At 41.9% G+C, this 20,129-nt stretch overlaps 1 protein-coding gene across 4 annotated transcripts; it reads right to left on the bottom strand.

Annotated features, from left to right (window-relative positions):
• Nucleotides 1-383: 383 nt before the first annotated feature.
• LOC106587579 (nucleotide-binding oligomerization domain-containing protein 2) lies at nt 384-8,168 on the bottom strand. Of its 4 annotated transcripts, XM_014176103.2 has the most exons (14): nt 7,790-8,166; nt 7,488-7,682; nt 6,781-7,079; nt 5,324-5,575; nt 4,965-5,085; nt 4,195-4,799; nt 2,841-4,030; nt 2,599-2,682; nt 2,367-2,450; nt 2,173-2,256; nt 1,974-2,057; nt 1,744-1,824; nt 1,502-1,585; nt 384-1,279 (listed from the first exon to the last, which is right to left on the bottom strand). In XM_014176103.2, the coding sequence occupies exons 3-14, from the start codon at nt 7,027-7,029 to the stop codon at nt 1,207-1,209; spliced, it is 2,991 nt and encodes a 996-aa protein (XP_014031578.1). In that variant the 5' UTR covers nt 7,030-7,079; nt 7,488-7,682; nt 7,790-8,166; the 3' UTR covers nt 384-1,206. The 4 variants fall into 4 exon arrangements, with proteins under 4 accessions (XP_014031578.1, XP_014031579.1, XP_014031576.1 ...); XM_014176104.2 differs by having other exon boundaries at nt 4,204-4,799; nt 7,488-8,168; XM_014176101.2 differs by having other exon boundaries at nt 7,488-8,166.
• Between the last annotated feature and the right edge of the window lie 11,961 nt (nt 8,169-20,129).

Raw genomic sequence — 20,129 nt, 5'->3', positions numbered from 1 at the left:
TCACAGAAGTGTAATTGACTTGGAGTTACATTGTGTTGTTTAAGTGTTCCCTTTATTTTTTTGAGCAGTATATTAAGTTAAAATAAAAGTGTTCATTGTTCATGTGTGTTGAAAAATCATAATTGGTCGACGTCTACTTCAAAGCCTCTCAATGGCCAATACAAACTATCAGCAGTCCAGGGTTTATATACATAATTGATTGCCTCCCACATTAACAGTGCTGTTGACAGGTCTGGGATCTTCTATACTGTGACTTGTACAGTGTACACAGATTCATGTCATTCAAACCAGGCGTGTGTGTGTTGACATGCAAATGACTTGTTATGAGTGCAGAATGATGTGCAAATATTGATAAAAGCAGCACGTGAATTCTTCATATTATATTTTGGAGAAATTATATTTCATTAATAGTACACTGAATTGCTGTTTAACTTCAAATTAAAGCTGCAATATGTAACCTTTTGGAATTCTCTACACTACACTTGCTTGTTGTCACATAAACTGAAATTAAGCGAACTATTCGATTTTTTGGAACCAGAAAACGGCAGAGAGATTTCTGCATAGTGCATTTTTAAAATGTAATAGCCTACATTAACATTTCTCAGTAGGCAAGGAGACATAACGTAACAAGCCATTCTATCCCCACCATAGATCACTGACACAATAGGACTAATGTAATCACTGTTAGTGATTCACTGATAAAATAAGAGTCATGTAACTGCTGAATCAACCCATGTCATCAAACATACTAGCACTGCCAGTCAGTGTACAATAGGGTAGAGTACATAAGAATACTGATGTACCAGTTCAAATACCTGACTGTTATTTGATAATTAGCCAGAAACAATAGGCTCACACCCAATGGTGCTTACATAAAACAAGTGTCAGACCAGTTCCTTATCACAATGACTAATATGACTAATATGAAAAGAATGCTACCAAACAAGCTGCCTGTAGTAGCAGAGCAGGTCAGAAGTTGCTACTTATTGTGAATGGATAAAACAAGCTTGCCCACACTGTTTACATCATTGAGAACATCACATCCAACATGATCCATAATGTACATAGAAACATATAATAACCTATAAATAACACAACTACCATTTGAAGGGAAATGCTACTAAAGAAGTTACATAAATTACAAACAGATATCCACATGGCTGTAAACAATAATACTCCAGTATAGTTGACCCGCACTTGGCATCATCAGAATGTAAGCCTGGGTTCCCGCTGTGTCATCTCTTCCACCTCTTCTGGGCTGAGCTCATTACCTCTCAACCTAGAGAGAAAACAATTATTCACTTAACTCTAATTTACAGTCTTTGGAGTAGAGACCTTCTTAAGTGATTAGAGATCCAATCTTCACATGTATGGGGAGGTATGGGGGAGGCATAGGAGACTACAGCATACTGTACTGTATGTATAGGACATAACACTTTTAAATTACATTTCTCAGCCAGTATATAACTGTCTTAATGATCAAAGCATTATGTTAACATACCACACTGCCTTCACACTAGTGTTGCTTTCAAGAGCCAGTATTAGACACTCCACACCTGTTCTTGTGATGCAGTTTTTGGTTAACCTGTGGTGGGCATGAGAGAGCAGAGTGAAAGATGTGTTTAGCACAATCACAAATGTATAGCACAACCACAACTTTCAAAATGTCAGTTGGGGCAAAACGGAACGTGGGTAGCTGCAAAGTCTTTTTCAGTATTCAGGATGTGGTATCAATATACTCACCACAGCTCCTCTAGCGTACTGTTCTTGATGAGTGGGGCAAGAGCACATGCTCCTGCACTGCCAACACCATTGTCTACCAGGCTGCCATGAAACATACATCTCACAGTAAGATTTATTCCTATGTTTAAGTATTTTAATGATAACAGGGCTGTCTGGACATATAGTTGCCCATGATAGTATGGATGTGTTAGTAATGTTCATGTTTCAACCTATCATTAGTCTAACATTACCTGAGCCACACCAAGGTTTGGCTGTCCTTTAGAGCATTGGCAATGGCCTCTGCACCTTTATCACCTATTTTATTTCCCCAAAGCCTAAAAAACAGAGAGGATTAAAATGGTCAACCAGATATATTATTACAGCATTGTGATAAAACAATAAAAAAACAACTTTGTAATTCTCAGAGAGATAGGGTAGTCTGCTTCCCACCCCAAGAACTGTAGTGACCGATTGAACCTCAGTCCCTCCGCCAGTTGCCCTGCCCCTGCTGCTGTGATGTTATTGTTTCCCAGCCTGCAATGCAAAGTCAGAGAAAGTGTTCGATTGAATATGGTTTTAGCGATTGCTGTGTGAGGTAACATTGTACAGTATCTTATATGGTGAGAGTTGAAAAATATCCTCACCTTAGAGAGAGAAAATTCTGTTTCATCTTCAGGAGGTGAGCGAAGCACTCTGTGCAGGCATCAGTTAGCTTGTTGTTGAAGAGCCTTTCAGAGACATTAATCAAGATCAATAAAGGTAATAACCTCATCAGTTTTCTTTTTTACATCTGCATATTTGACATAGAACGTTTAAAGCCACCATAGCCTAGCTATAGGTCACCTGACAGTGGAAAATAGATTTGGCCATACTCACGCAATCTTCTGAAAGTGCTCACACTGGATGCCTTTTTCAATCAATTTACGGATTCCCTCATCTGATATGTTATTGTGTCTCAGGCTGAGGGAGTGAAATAAAAAATGGTCTTATTATTAGGCTTTAGTTTAGTGTCCTGTGTCTTGTGTCTTGTGTTACTGGCACAAGGTAACATGTTTATGCTAAAATAATCCCATAGTGAGTGCCATAGTAAATAGCATGGTGAAGCTTTCCACACTTACTATACAGAGTGACAGACATGCAGGCAAGGCAGCAGCTGCTCCACCCCAACGTCTCCTACATAGTTGTAGTCTAGCTGAAGCCCCACAGGGTTCCTAAGGTGCTGGAGCACGTAGGCCAGCGCAGTACACTCCACAGGGCCTATGTTACAATAGGTCAGCTTCAGGTGTTCCACCTCTAGCTTAGCCATAGTGTCTCTGGCGATCCTGCTGTCCTGCATCTCATGGATGCACTTGATGAGCCACACGAAGCCCGGCATGGCGTGCATGCTCTTCTTCTCCCCCTCCACGGGCCGAGGGATGGATTTAAAGTGCTTCTGCATACCTTTGGACAGGCACGTCACCACCTGCTTGGACTTCCTGTCCAGAGTGGGCCCAGGGCAGGAGAGGAGCAGCAGGCTGCGGTGGCGCTGAGACAAGAGCCCAGACACAAAAGTGGCTGTTATCTGGAGGTTGGGGGTCTCTGCTGCCGTATTGGCCTCCTTCAAGGCCCCTTCTTGTTGGATCAAGCAGTGCCCCAGACACATCCTGTGAAAGCCAGGCTGTGGCTGCCTGTCCTGCAGCTGAAAGAGCTTAGGGATGGTGGAGCGGTCCAAGTTATTGTTCAGGACAATGTAGAGAGCAGCAAAGAAGCACTGCATGGTAATGTGCAGGAACTCGTAGTGTTTGCAGTTAGTAGAGGAGGAGAGGTCTTTACTACGAATGAGGAACCCCATGCAGATATCTTCCTCGGTCACCCCACACTTCTGTAGCTCTGTGCCTGTGAAGACGTAACAAGAGGCCCCTAGGCCCTCCATGGCTAGCTGCCCCAGATGCAGGGCAGTATCCTGGTGCTCCTGCACCCATCCTATCCCCATGGTGTTCCTCTGAGAGGCCCGGCGCTGGAAGAAGTGCTGCAGGATCATGAGGTAAACATCTGTGATGGTCTGGGGACTGGCCTCTCCCTCTCCACAGCCCAGCAGCTCCTTATAACACTTGGACACAATCCAGCAGAAAACCGGGATGTGACACAGGCCCAGTAGAGCTGTGTTGCTTCGTAGAGACTCCAGGACCCTGGTGGCCACCGTCGGGTCGCGATGATGCTTCCTCACGAAGCAGTCGATCCCGCCGGGCGAGAAGCCTTTCAAGAGGAGTTCCTTGCGAAGGTACCGCTTCAGGTTGGGTCCCACTGCCTCTGGCCGGCTGGTCACCACCTTAGGATGAGGATAAACTTTATTGTCCCTGAGGGGAAAATTGTCTTGATACAGGAACTGCTTTATACATAAACACTATACATTGCCTAGTCGACACATACACAATACATACATTGCACATAAAAATCCTACACATCTCATTTAGCCGTATACATAAAACATACCTTCCTCACCCCCTTCATGAGGGATCCCTGCAGCAAGTTGAAGAGCAGGGTGGGGACTGGGGCACACTGGGTGGGGCAGCAGTGCCTCTGCTCTGAGTCTGAGAAGCTCTGCATGAGCTCGTCCAGGCCGTCGAAGGTGAAGAGGATGAGGTGCGGATGGTCCAGGATGAACTGGAAGATTCGGTCCTGGTCCCCGTCCGGCCAGCAGCAGTGCAGGAACAGCAGCTCTCTGAGAGACAGCTCCCTCTGCTCCGAGCTCAGCCTGCGACAGCTGAAGGGAAAGAGGAGGAAGAAATCATGTAGAGCCGCCCCCCTGGCCCAGAGGAGGTGCAGCCTCTGGAGAAGGGTGCTCTTCCCACTGCCTGCCTCCCCAGAGACTAGCACAGTGTCAGCCTCCTGGTTCAGGGTGCCCACCAGGCCCACCACGTCCTCCAGCCCCAGAGCACCAGTCTGGGGCTGGGCCTCACTGCCACCCTGGGCAAGCTCCAGCTGAACCTCTGTGTAGATGTCTTCTAGAGACAGACTGCTGGTTCCTCCATACGTGCTGAGGAAATGTGACTGGGCTGACACAGTGCTGCGCAGCTTCTTCTGATAGGACAAGCACTCTGCAGCAGCACACAAATAATAAGAATGTTTGAAATATACAGGACATCATAGCAAACAATATAATATCTAAGAAGTATTAGTGTAACAGCTATGTGTTAGTGCTGTATGCAAACGACTTGCAAGTAGCCGTGTGACTTTTAGTGCTTTGTGATATAATACAGTACCTTTGGGAGGAGCCTCTTGGATAGATGGTGAGGGATGGTCCTCTGTTTGCTGAAAGTATTGCAGTAGGACCTTTGCTGCAGGCTCCCCCTTTGATCTGACCTGGTCCAGTAGACGCCTTGCCTACATGACAAAGAAGTCAATTAATTCACATTTACCCCTACTATCTGAACCTAAATAACATGTCTAATTACTAAAAAGTCTAGGGACAGCATGACCTGTTTAGATTCAAATATGTGCAAACTGGAATTTAATTCCAAGAGGGACAGGGACGTTGTGTAATATCATTGTACTCTACATCATACCAGGCATGTAGATATAAATAAAGCTGTTATACTGGTCTCAGGGTGCGGTTGGTTACCTGTTGTGAGGGGGTGTACAGAGGTAGCTGTACTTCATCGCAATCAGATGGTGTAAAGCTGCCCGTATGCAGCAGGACCTCCAGAGCTCCTTCAATACGGTCCCTTAGCCTCCTCACCAGACCAGGCCTGTCTGTCTGTAGGGTCTGGATAGCTGTACCATGTAGTTCTTTTGTATCATCTCTTGTATTTTCTATATCGGCAGTACGACAGTTTCCAAAAGAGAGGCCAGCTCTTTGGGCTTCAGGGAGGACCTGGTTGAAAGCAATACAATTAAATAAAAATGATCTGTATCTATGTAATGATTTGTATCTATGTAATGATCTGTATCTATGTAATGATCTGTATCTATGTAATGATCTGTATCTTTAATGATCTGTATCTATGTAATGATTTGTATCTATGTAATGATCTGTATCTATGTAATGATCTGTATCTATGTAATGATCTGTATCTATGTAATGATCTGTATCTATGTAATGATCTGTATCTATGTAATGATCTGTATCTATGTAATGATCTGTATCTATGTAATGATTTGTATCTATGTAATGATCTGTATCTATGTAATGATCTGTATCTATGTAATGATCTGTATCTATGTAATGATTTGTATCTATGTAATGATCTGTATCTATGTAATGATCTGTATCTATGTAATGATCTGTATCTTTAATGATCTGTATCTATGTAATGATCTGTATCTATGTAATGATCTGTATCTATGTAATGATCTGTATCTATGTAATGATCTGTACCTATGTAATGATCTGTACCTATGTAATGATCTGTACCTATGTTATGATCTGTATCTTTGGGACATGGCAACTGATTTGTATCGTTCAACATTTTTGCCTAGTGGCTTTTTACTAAGACGATACGTTAGGAACACCTGCTCTTTCCATGACATAGACTGACCAGGTGAATCCATGTGAAAGCTATGATCCCTTATTAAATCCACTTCAATCAGTGTAGATGAAGGGGAGGAGACAGGTTAAATAATTATTTTTAAGCCTTGAGACATGGATTGGGTTTGTGTGTGCCATTCAGAGGGTGAATGGGCAAGACAAAAGTTTTAAGTGCCTTTGAACAGGATAGTAGGTGCCAGGCGCACCGGTTTGAGTGTGCAAAGAACTGCAATGCTGATTTTCACGCTCAACAGTTTCGCGTGTGTATCAAGAATGGTCCACCACCCAAAAGACATCCAGCCAACTTGACACAACTGTGGGAAGCATTGGAGTCAACACGGGCCAGCATCCCTGTGGAATGCTTTTGGCACCTTGTAGAGTCCATGCCCTGACAAATTGATGCTGTTCTGAGGGCAAAAGGGGGTGCAACTCAATATTAGGAAGGTGCTCCTAATGTTTTGTACATACATCAGTAATGAGTCTGTTCAAAACATGCTCATACATCCTTTAGAACGGCATCACCTGTGAAGAGCTGTGCCTACATATCTTACCTGTTTGAAAGCAGCCAGGAGCAGTCGACAGGTCTCATCTCCCTTGGTGTACACCAGATCTAGTAGCACCCTTGTGTTGGCACACAGAGTACGGCCTGGTACCCGTACATTCTGGTAGTCCTCCCAGAACAGCATGCCCCGGGACAGGAGTAGGTCCAATACACTCTCCAGACCCTCAGAAGAGCCACCACAGCACAGGGCACGCAGAAGCTCTGCTCTCTGCCTCAGGACCAGCTGCCGGGCACTCATACAGATGTAGGATCTTAATTTGAGCCAGTTTGCTACAGCAGGAAAATAATCTTGCAGCAACAGGAAATGTGAATTATTATGTGGATTATAATGGACATTTTAGTGGGGGTTGTTGAATGTTTTGTTAGGGAAAATCAAGTCTAAAAATCCACACAGGCACAGTTTCAAGTCTGACACCACATCATGCCACACTCACATGATTTACTCTCATTTCCTCTGTGATGTCAAGGAATAAAAATACATTCATCACTAAAAAGGAAACGTATGAACACAACCCAAAATTTATCACAAATTTCAGTACGATTGACTTGGAAAAATACAGATAAAGTCAAACAAGTTTAGAGAAGGCAAAGAGATTACAGGTTAATCCAAAACGTGATGATAAACCTCAAAGGCAACTGTGACATCTGCATTTAACTTTACATCTGTAATAGACCATGGATAAAATTGGAACTTACGTTTCAGCGGGAGATGAGTCTGATTTCTTCAAGATCATCGTCTGTCTACTATAGTCCTGTGAAACAGAATGGTCCACGCCAATGGTACAATCGGAATCGTCAACTCCTGTCTCTCTTCCTCATTCCACAATTCCTCATTCCGCTAAATTGCCCGCTGTAAATTATGGCTTTTTCTTAAACCATTTAAGAACGAATCTATAAACATATTAACTTATTATTTCAAGGTGAAGCATTTGCAAGTTCTCTAAAAGTATTGTATTATTGAGAGCTATTGAATTATGACAAACCACATGTGCATGTACCGTTTATTTACAGGGAAAGTGAAAGTGACATGTCAATGAAACGTTTAGAATTTGTTTAAATACTGTCTCTTTATTCCAATGATTAATGTCCCTTCAAATAGGTCTGTTAGAGCCCCACGTTTTTTGCACAAAAAAATAAATAATAAAAACAAAAAATATCAGTTTGAAAATGTGACAAAGCGAAAATGTTGAGTTTCCATAAACCTTGCGCGCAATGTAGATATCAAAGAACGCGTAGTTCCGGGGTAGAGTAGTGGGTGAAACCATTCACTTCAGGAAAAGGGGAGATATAAATAAAGTTTCATTTCATTATGTGTTGCTGAATTCATAACAATGTTTGCTACCATTGTAGTAAGGTTGGCAATACGAGAGTTCTTCGGACTTACCATTGTTTTTGTTTGGGGGGGGGCGTGACCCGGATCTACAAGATCAGCCATCGCCGATCACCGGGAATACAGCAGTGCTCCAGAGAAGAGGACTACACCTGCCGTCAACTTCATGAGACAGTCAATTTAAATATTCGTCATGACATGTCCACACCAAAAAATCCAGGTACTCTGGTCAAGCCCAATGGTGATCCACCACTTTTACTGGTGAGTGAGGACTTATAACCTAGGGGAGTTAACTGTGATATTGTAACCCCCAGTATTGGTAGGGGGGCTCAGATAGCTAGAATGGTAGAGCATAGCTTTACCGGGAGTGCTGGTGTGACGTCAGTAAATGAACAAGAGGATGTTATTGATCAAAAACATGTCAGAGTGATGGAGATGATAAATACTCCAATGGTGATGAATACCTTATGCAGCAGAGTGTTATGCTTGATTTAGTCAAGCAGAGTGGTCAAGAGATTGGTCACAGTATTGTTTCAAGTCTGTCAGCAAGTAATATCACTCCATCCAAGGTAGCTGCCGACACTGTCCCAGTGTGCATGCCAGATTGGTCCAAGGTTAACTTTGTCATGAAATCTGACATGTGTGAGCCACCCACTTTCAGAGGTGATGGAACAGATAAATGTACTGTGTATGAGTGGCAGGAAATGATGAAGACTTACTTGGTAATGAAAGGTCACAAAATGCCAGAGCAAGGTAATGAAATCATGGAAAGGTTCATAGAGAGGAAAAGGATTTAGTCAAGATAGGAATCCTCAGCAACCCCCTTGTAAACATCAGCAGAGACCCTGAGATTATTTTCAGTATTTTGAAGCAGCATTTTGGTGAGATCATCTCCTCTACTACGCCACTTCAAGGTTTTTATGAAACCAAACTTTATCACGGGGAGAATAGCTTAGACTACTGGGTGCGCCATAACCGAGTAGCAGATCTAGCTAATGAATGTCTACAAAGACAGGGCAGACAGATGGATGACGTGGGTCATGCGGTCGCCATGATATTTGTGAAGCACTGCCCCAATCATGAACTGTACACAGCATTCGGATGCAAGCCTAGGGAGAAATGGACAGTGGGTGAAGTTCAGGAATTGATAGACAGCCACCAAAATGACAGATGTGCTACAAGGAGGAAGCAAAACAGCAAAACATATTGACACTACAGGAAGACATCCAAAAAACAGAGGAGAGCTGAGAGCACCTCGTCCTTAGCTCAGCAGTTCAAGGAGTTCCGAGTGGCAATGATCAGGTGACAATAACAAAACCTGTAACACTAATAGAACAGTTTATTATAAACCAAAACGCTGCTCGCCCCGCCCACAAGAGGGCCCCGCAGAACTGTACAGCTGTCTCCCTCCTTCCCATGTGCTATATGTAAAGATGTGGCTCACTCCACTCGGTCCCACTGTCTTAATGACCGCCTGTGCTTCAAATGTCATAATCCTGGCCATCAAACCATAGACTGCCCACAAAAGCAGGAGGTTAGAAGAGAGGTACCAGTCGGGCAGCGGCCACAAAATCAAGGTCCAGCTTTAAACTAATAGGTGCAGCTAAAAACTATAAATGAAACTGATCCTGAAATAGAACTGTCTTCATACAAAGAGAAAAATCAAGGCAACACAAATGTGATATGTCAACGTATTCAGAGAATAACCAGCAATGAAAGTCTGTTCTATGCACCAGTGACTGTGCAAGGCTCAGTAGAACTAAGAGGACTCATTGATAGTGGGTCAATGGCCTGTATGTTAAGTGAATCTGCTGAGTAATCATTGATTCGAAAACATGTCTTAACTGAAAGCTCGAAAATGTACACTTCTGTAGTACTCGTGGGATGTGGAGGGCAACAGGTCAATCCCAAATCTGAATATGAGCTCCATATCGAATGAATGAACTGCAAGATGCTGGTGCCAGTCTTAGTTGTGCCAGGGCAAACTGATGACGTGATCATTGTAACAAATGTACTGAAACGTCCTCCATCAACTAAAAAGTACAGAGGGATATTGGAAAGCAATATCACAACCAGTCAATGGCCTTTTTGATGAATCAGATGCACTTTTAAGCATACTGGAAAATGTTGACTGTTGGCAAGGAAGTAAAATGCCTGAAAAAAAAGTTGCCACTGTTGTTCTCAGCTGGTGTGTGACACTATTCACAAAACATGAACACAGTCTGGGGCAAGCTGAAAGGAAAATGGCCCTTTTCCATTGGCAGTACTGTTATTGTAGAGCCCACAACGTCCCGAGCAGCACAGAGGAGTGTGTTAGTGGGTCGTACTGTATGCCCACTGTGGGGTGACAAATGGATCCCCATGAGGTGGTTAATCTCCAAGATCGCCCGGTTACACTGAAGTGTAATGCAAAACTGGCAGATGTATACCCCTGTATAGCATTGGAAGACCTGGAGTTAAACAGCAGCTGCTGTGGTCAATGTGATGCAAACAAGATGTTGCACAGAATGTCATTGGAACCACGACTGAACAGGCAGAAAAACGCTCCTATGCTGATGTGTTGAAAGACATGGGTCTGACTGATGTTGACATTGCCTCCTGTGGAGTATCAGATGAATGGAAACACAAGATGGCAGACCTGGTTGTGAAATATGACAGCATATTTTCCAGAGGGAAATTGGACTGTAGCAAAGCAAGAGACTTTGTGCATAGAATAAGACTGAAAGATGAGAGGCCTTTCAGACTTCCTTACCTCCAAAAAAAAGTATTTATATTCATGTTGCTCAGAAAACTTGAGGGGCCAAATAAAACCACAGCCAGTTGAGTAACCCTGTCCTAAATCATCAAATGAGAAACATGCAGTTTGAAGTAATTTGCCAATGGATTGGGAAAGAAAGATGCTACGTCCATGGCAATAGATAAACACATGATTTGTATCTGGGTTTTGCATCCCTAAATATATTGTGACATTTAAATTGTTTTCACAGCCCTTTAAGTAATGACAATATGTTTAAACATTTTATTATATTTATAAACAATAGTGTCACGTCTGCTCCCGCTTTCCCCTTCCCCTGGCGCTTGAGGGCGCCAGATTACCCTGCATCACACGCTCCTGCCATCCATCATGCACACCTGCCTTCCCTCGTCACTCGCATCAGCGTTATTGGACTCACCTGGACTTACTTATGTTTATTTCCTCCCCTATATTTGTCTGTTCCCTTGCTCTGTTCTCTACTGCTGCATTGATTGTCTTTTGTCTTTTTATTTGTTTCTGACGCTGTTCCTGTCTCGTCTCTGTCAGTTATTTATTAAATGTTTACTCCCCGTACCTGCTTCGTCCCTCCAGCGTCATTCCGCGTGACACAATAGTATGAATAGGATGTATACATACATGTAACGAAGTGAATGCAGCATTACTGCAAAAAAGAGGCAAGTGAAAAGGGGAGAAAGTAGAGAACATGTCGGTCTGCCCTATATTAATCACCAAAATACAAATAGGAAGATTTGTTCTATTTGAAATGTTCATAAAGTTGGGAGATGTCCTTTGTCACCAGGGTGTCTGGGATTATCTGTAACACAAATGTTTGTATTAGGAGTCCTTATAACCAGTGTTGTGACGTTGTATTGATTAATGTGATGACTGCTGCTCATCGAATGATTAACGGTTTATAATTACCTGATTAAATTATTCAGGTAATTATTAACTCATTAACCTGTGGCACCATGGGAAAGTTTGGTTTTATTGACTTTCTATTTCCCAAATTAACTCAAAGAATATCAGAATATTGATTTTACAACAGTCGCTAATTAATCAATTTGCTCTACAGTCTCATTCTGAATGTCACATAATCCGGGAATCTGCACAAACCAAAGTCTCATTAAATAAATCTGTACCCCACCAATTGAGTTGATTATTTATTTGCTAACAAGCTAAAATGATAATATAAGATACACAAACACACAGTCTAGGCTATTGATTAGAACTTAGTACGATAAAACAGGTCCCTAGCTGGCCAACACAATATGAGAAGTGTTACACAAAATGGGGATTTCAAAAGAGAGAGAGTGCACGAGAGAAAAAGACACTTGGGTGCATTTGTCAGCTATGCTTATTTTAACCCTAATCTTGCCCCGAACTGCCGCTCTTATGGGTCAGAGTATAATGATGTAATTACGTGTTGAAGGTCTCCGATGGGTGTCTCTGCGTGGACGGGATTCCGACTTCTCTGATGACAGTCCATCTTCGGTTACCAGGTGTAACTTTCTGTTCTCACGATGTCAGTGTCCTTTCTCTTAGTAGTCTGTTTCCTTGCCCTTGCTCTGAACAGGGGTCTTCGGAGGAGGGCTAATCAGCTGTGTGGATGATCCCAGCGTGGGAAGGAAAACAGTGTAGACACACGATTCCTTGGAGAGTGGTGACCGGGTGGTCCTACTTGAATTCACCCCCTTTAGATACAGCTACTCGTCTGTAGCATAGGTTGTTAAAAGGTTCCTTTGTCTTCTTCAACCTCGTGTTGCGTTTTGGGTTCTCTGACCACTCAGACCTTTGCTGCAGCTCAGGGTCCTTAGTCTAATATGTTAATTCTTAACTCACATGTTTTATACCCTCCGGTCAGAAATGGGCGTTTCCGCCTTTAGGGCAATTCTCTGGGCATGACGAGGCAAGGTCTGGAGTGACTCAGATCCAACCTAGACAACTAACTTCACATTTAATCTTTACAAAAACATTCTCTTTGATCTGGACATTTTCCACACAACGTACAATATGCAAACAGTAGGCACATACAGTTGAAGTCGGAAGTTTACATACACTTAGGTTGGAGTCATTAAAACTCGTTTTCTAACCACTCCACAAATTTCTTGTTAAAAACTATAGTTTTGGCAAGTCGGTTAGGACATCTATTTTGTGCATGACACAAGTAATTTTTCCAACAATTGTTTACAGACAGATTATTTCACTTATAATTCACTGTATCACAATTCCAGTGGGTCAGAAGTTTACATACACTAAGTTGACTATGCCTTTAAACAGCTTGGAAAATTGCAGAAAATTATGTCATGGCTTTAGAAGCGTCTGATAGGCTAATTGACATCATTTGAGTCAATTGGAGGTGTACCTGTGGATGTATTTCAAGGCCTACCTTGAAACTCAGTGCCTCTTTGCTTGACATCATGGGAAAATCAAAATAAATCAGCTAAGATCTCAAAAGAAAATTGTATACCTCCACAGGTCTGGTTCATCCTTGGGAGCAATTTCCAAATGCCTAAAGGTAATGCGTTCATCTGCACAAACAATAGTACGCAAGTATAAACACCATGGGACCACGCAGCCGTCATACTGCTGTCACGACTTCCACCAAAGTCGGCTCCTCTCCTTGATCGGGGCAGCGTTCGGCGGTCGACGTCACCGGCTTTCTAGCCATCGCTGCTCCATTTTTCATTGTTCCATTTGTTTTGTCTTGTTCCCTGCACACCTGGTTTACATTCCCCAATCACACTGCATGTATTTATTCCCTGTTCCCCCACATGTCTTTGTGTGAAATTGGTTTTGTTATGTGTTTCATGTGTACGCGCCAGGCTGGGGTTTTTCCCGTTATTCCGTGGTTTTCACGAAGGCTGTTAATTGTATACATTTTGGGCATTTTTTGTGACTGGTTCGCGCCTTTGCACTTTTACCTTCGGCTAGAGGTTTTGACCCAGTGGCGTCTGTTTGGTTTATTGCCTCTGCCTAATAAAGTGTGCGCCTGTTCACAACAGCTCTCCTGCACCTGACTTCTCCACCAGTAGCGCACACCCTGACAACCGCTCAGGAAGGAGACGCGTTCTGTCTCCTAGAGATGAACGCACTCTGGTGCGAAAAGTGCGAATCAATCCCAGAACAACAGCAAAGGACCTTGTGAAGATTCTGGAGGAAACAGGTACAAAATGATCTATATGCACAGTAAAATGAGTCTTATATCAACATAACCTGAAAGGCCACTCAGCAAGGAAGAAGTCACCGCTCCAAAACCGCCATAAAAAAGCCAGACTACGGTTTGCAATTGCACATGGGGACAAATATCGTACTTTGGTCGGATGAACCTGATATAGAACTTTGGCCATAATGACCATCGTTATGTTTGGAGGAAAAAGGGGGATGCTTGCAAGCTGAAGAACACCATCCCAACCGTGAAGCACGGGGGTGGCAGCATCATGTTGTGGGGGTGCTTTGCTGCAGGAGGGAGTGGTGCACTTCACAAAATAGATGGCTTCATGAGGGAGGAAAATTATGTGGATATATTGAAGCAACATCTCAAGACATCAGTCAGGAAGTTGAAGCTTGGTCGCAAATGGGTCTTCCAAATGGACAATGACCCCAAGCATACTTCCAAAGTTGTGGAAAAATGGCTTAAGGACAACAAAGTCAAGGTATTGGAGTGGCCATCACAAAGCCATGACCTCAAGCCTATAGAAAATTTGTGGGCAGAATTGAAAAAGCGTCATGACACCAGTTATGACACCAGTTATGAAATTGACTAAATACTAACATGTACTGCCATGCAGTTAAATACTATCACACGCATAACACATAAACAAAACAATTCATTTGACTTCCATTCTTCTTTCTGTCTCACAAAAACAGCAGGTAGATAACTTATCCTCATAATATGGAAGCATTGAATTTCAATATACTGGACTTCATTTCAACATATTTTTGTGACTCAATTCCCACCGTTAAAACAAACAAAACCACATTTTTAGGACTCACATCTGACACCAGCATGGCGTGGGCAAGAGTGTCAGTTATGGGTCCCGCTGACCCAGCAACTGCAGGACCTGGGGACCCGGGGGGTCCAGGCAAGACAGGCAGACCCTACCCCACAAAAAACACAAGAGAAGACATCTTGATTTTTGTACACTTCATTTTGACCCATTCTACCCCTCACCTTCCCATGCATGCAAATGGTCCCCAGTTTGATGTTGTAATACAGTTTGTGTTTTCAGTCAACTTGCTTGGTAAAATAAACATAAACTGCTGAAAGATGTCGTAAAGGACAACAAGGACGATGAGGAAATATATGTCCTTGGAGTGAAGAGAAGTGGACCCACCAGAAAAGTCTCCAAGGTAGGATACCCAGAAGAAACCACAAAGGTATGAAACAAAGAAAGTGAAATTGCTAATTATACATCATCGCAGTGGCCCATAGCCTTTCCACTGAATTCACAAACAGGTAGGCACTACTACTTTGTAGCTCAGCCCCCTCAATGTAGCTGAAATATGATTGGTCTCAACTGAACACTTTGATGTCAACAACCCTGTTTTTGTTGTTGCGTTAGGGTCTTCGCAAGTTGCAATGTGTTTGCAGGAGCATATTTTGGCAGACTTTTGAAAATGGCCATCAAATGATTGGGGAGAATGTAGATCCAGGATGCAACAAGGGGCCTGGGGGGCCCTGGAGGTCCACTGAGGCCAAACTGTTCCTCACCATGTCTGAGGGGCACTGGAGGTCCACTGGGGCCTGGCTGGCCCTCGCAATATCTTGATGGGACTGGAGGTCCACTGGGGCCCGGCTGGACCTCGCCACATCTGGAGGGACTGGAGCAATGTGCAAAAGGACTATTGTTAAGTTACACTAATAGGCTATCAAGAAAGATCTGAAAGATTAATATCAAAGGTGAATATTGAATAACAAGGCAAAAGGCATTATTCTACACATAATCAGAGAGGGAGAAAGACATTAACCTCTACCAAAAGAGCAACTTCTAGCTAAAGAAATCTATTATTGTGCAGCGCTTCACATCTTTTTGTAGCGGGGTGTGTAATTGTCGGCAGAGAAGTCAGGCGCAGGAGAGCAGAACTGGGTAATAACCGGAGATTTATCAAGCAAAACCAACGGCATCCAGAACAACAAGATAAATGGGCACAAAAATAACCCGTCGTGCGCTCACGGGGAACGTGCACAAGCACTACAATAAACAATCCTACACAAAGACATGGGGGGGAACAGAGGGTTAAACACACAACAAGTAATTGAGGGAATTGAAACCAGGTGTGAGGAAAAACAAGACAAACCACATGGAAAATGAAAAGTGGATCGTTGATGGCTAGAAGACCGGCGACCGCCGAGCGCCGCCCAAACAAGGAGAGGACCCGACTTCGGCGGAAGTCGTGACACTTTTTCACACAATAAAGAGTCATTTCAGGGGCCGGCCTACAATGTCTATTCAATTATATCAAGTAATAATTTCATTGGAAAATTTAACAATAACAAGATATAATGAGACAAAGATTTAATTCATTTACACATATTAATTTCAAATTTGAAGTCCCCTGCCTTTGCCAGTATGTCTTTCAGCTGTCTCTTTCCAAAAGATGATGGTCTCTTGATGGTTAACTCCAGCCCCAGACATCTAATGACAATGGTCCCCACCTCAAAAGAGCGGTAGGGAAAACAACCTTTTCCACCACATTCATCTAACAGGGAAGACACAGGGAGCTTGGCATGGATAACATACTGTAGATATCAAACATAAAATGTTACATACTAAATTACTGGTAACACTAAACAATAAAATTACATTTCGTCTGCAATCTATTCATGTGACTAAATGTATCTGTAATCTATTGATGTGAGTAAATGTATCTGCAAGCTATTCATATGACTAAATGTATCTGCAATTTATTGATGTGAGTAAATGTATCTGCAAGCTATTCATATGACTAAATGTATCTGCAATCTATTCATGTGACTAAATGTATCTGCAATCTATTCATGTGACTAAATGTATCTGCAATCTATTCATGTGACTAAAGGTATCTGCAATCTATTGATGTGACTAAGTGTATCTGTAATCTATTGATGTGACTAAATGTATCTGCAATCTTCATGTGACTAAATGTATCTGCAATCTATTCATGTGACTAAATGTATCTGTAATCTATTCATGTGACTAAATGTATCTGTAATCTATTCATGTGACTAAATGTATCTGCAATCTATTGATGTGACTAAATGTATCTGTAATCTATTCATGTGACTAAATGTATCTGCTATTTGCTATTGTCAGAAAGGAAATCACTATAAACATAGTACATTTAGAATTGAAGCCATCTTTAACTGCCTAAACTAGATCTGTTCGGCTCCTCCGACCCTCCTGTGGTCCAGTTGTGTTTACACCTATGAACATTAAAATTACATGGTGCAGAATGACACTTGACATAATATAGGACAAGTATAATCACCCACCAAATTATTATTATTATTATTACTATTATTGTATGTATTTATGGTAAATATGCTAAGGAAAACAAGAAACACAGCAAACACTTTGTCTGGCTTTTAATCTGTTTTTCAATTGTACTTTACCTGCAAAGGAAAGACCAAGTTTGCATGACAAACTGTTGCGCTCCACTAGTGGCCAAGTGCTGCACATATTTTTGTTCTCCATTCTTCTTCAATATGAGGACAACAGCTTCCACCCAAGAGCCTCAAAATCTGACAACTTAATAAGAAGAACATTTATCAAACTACATGAGGAACCAAACATTACATTTTATAAGAACTAGTAAATTGTACACTTTTTATACTGAAAACAAATGACTAATTACATTTTCTGTAACTCAATCATTCTGTCTTAGTAATCTCTGAACCTACATTAACCTCTTCTATTCTTTCATACTTCTTATCTTAAACTATATGAGATTCTAAAACTAACAATTGTTATCTTACCCTATGTGAGGTTCTGAAACAGTAACATTTTATTTAAGCCCACACATATCAGGGACTAATTAACAGCTTTGAAGTAAGAGCCAATAGCTGCAAGGTCACTGGTTCAAACGACTGGAGGGTTGCTGAAATACAATTCAAGTAATACCTAATAAGGGTCCAATAAACTACAGATGAAACACTTATAAACTACAAATTAGTGGCTTAAAATTGTGGGCTAAAATATAGTGTTAGGCTGCCATCCTACTCTGACCTGGGCTTTAAATGACTTTATGTGGTCATCAACTCTTCTTGCCCTAATGTCTTCAGTCATCTGTCCTTTATCCCTTGACTCCCTGAGCTCCTCAGCCATCTTCTGGAATTTCCTCCCCTCCATCTCACCTAAACTCCCCCGTCTGCCATGGAGGGTTGTCAGGTCACCTGAAATGACAATATTGTTTACTGATGTCAACTATAACAGAGGATATTGTGGTGGTGAAAGTGTTGTGAGCTATTGGCTTACTTGAACAGTACAGCATCACCTTCAAACTACTCATGCTCACCTACAAAGCACTCAATGGACTGGCGCCCTTATACCTTACTGACCTTCTGCACTCCTACATTCTGACCTGCTCACTACACTCCTCCACTTTTTAGCAGTGCAGCCCTCCAAAATAGCTCACAAAAATGTCTAAAAACTGTCATGAATCTCCAGTTTATTGTACAGATTCGGTGGTACAAGACAATGGGCACTCTTGCTCCAGAGCCACGGGACACAGTTCTACCGTGACAGAGCTAAGGCGAGCACAGCATGTTGTTTCACTATTTAATCAGATATTTAAATGACTAACAGGTCAGATACAGTAGGTTATAAACACACAATAATGTACGTGACCCATGACTGTATCAATATTATAAAGATATTATAGTCCACATATAAGATTATCAAATAATATATGATAATATATGCCATTAAGCTGACACTTTTAAGCGACGTAGTCACGCGACTTGGTCATGTGTAGCTTAACCTCTTTCTAAATATGTTGGAAAACAAATTGCTTAATGTAATGAAGACTACATGTGTAATAAAACAAATCACTTTTAAATTATTCTCTAATTAAACATGACGGAATACCCATGTCGACTGTTTTATTGGTGTGACATGCATCACCTAACTGATTGTGCCCAGGTGCATCTCGTTATTGGTGGGTGAGGTTTTACCCATCAATTTCCAGTGTTTCTCAGTGGCCAGAAGATTCCCATTAAATGTAAAGGTTGGCCTGCCTTGAGAAGACTAGAGAAGTGAAGGTGACTTACACCAAACTTCCAGTAACGGCAGCTTGGTAGTTGAATCGTAAGTATGGCAAAAGTATGACCTTCAGCCAGGATCAGCTCTCCTTCTCCCTGGGCACGCCTCCCTAAACGTATGACGTTTGTATATATTGCTGTTTCTAATTTGAAGCGGAAGCTAATAAGTATATATTGGTGATAAGATCATAGTATGAGTGTTATCGCTGAAGATTGTGTGATATTATTGCAGATCTGCTGTCTATTTCAAATCTATCTCAGGCAGATACAACAAACTGTTCACTTTAAAACAAATTAGGAAACATGGTATCACTTTGTACTTCCATAATAACTGCTATGTAACTGCTATGTAATTACAGTCTAGCAGTATTGGTTATTAGATAACAGTATAACTCCAGCCAACATGTTTCAGAACAATGTTGATACTGCATTTATTATTGTGTATTAGTTATTTATGTTTGAGGGCAGCTTGATGTAGTGTGACTAGATACACTCTCATTATTACTTAAAGTAGGCATCCATCTCACAACTGCTAAATGATTATGGATTGATAAGTGATTTGTAGTGAACCGCATAGCTTTAAGCAATAGATTTCTGAATAGATTTAATTGATGATTCAAACATTGGACCTCATTCCTGTAAATCAATCATTAATGTGCAAAAACCTTCCTCAATCATGAATAGTTATTGTCAGAAGAATCCATTTTCCTCCTACCCCTGGGCGAGATCATGCAGCATCATAAAGTTCACTTCCACTGCAATGCTGATGATAGTCCAGATGGCCATTTGATTAATTGTTCAGCAGTCTATGACTTGGGTGACTGGAGTCTTTGACAATTGTTTGAGCCTCACTCTGACACTACTTAGGGTGTGAATTTGAACATAGACATAATCTACAACAATATGCCAGTAAAAAACATCAGTTATAATTTCCTGTCCTGCACTGAGGAAATCTAACAGTTAAGGGGAGGAGTGTGTGGGCCTAGAGACGGGTCAAATTCCTCTGACAACAAG

Source organism: Salmo salar, chromosome ssa26 (assembly GCF_905237065.1).
Source record: "Salmo salar chromosome ssa26, Ssal_v3.1, whole genome shotgun sequence".
NCBI classification, from domain to species: domain Eukaryota; kingdom Metazoa; phylum Chordata; class Actinopteri; order Salmoniformes; family Salmonidae; genus Salmo; species Salmo salar.
This window is presented reverse-complemented; position numbering and strand designations above follow the sequence as displayed.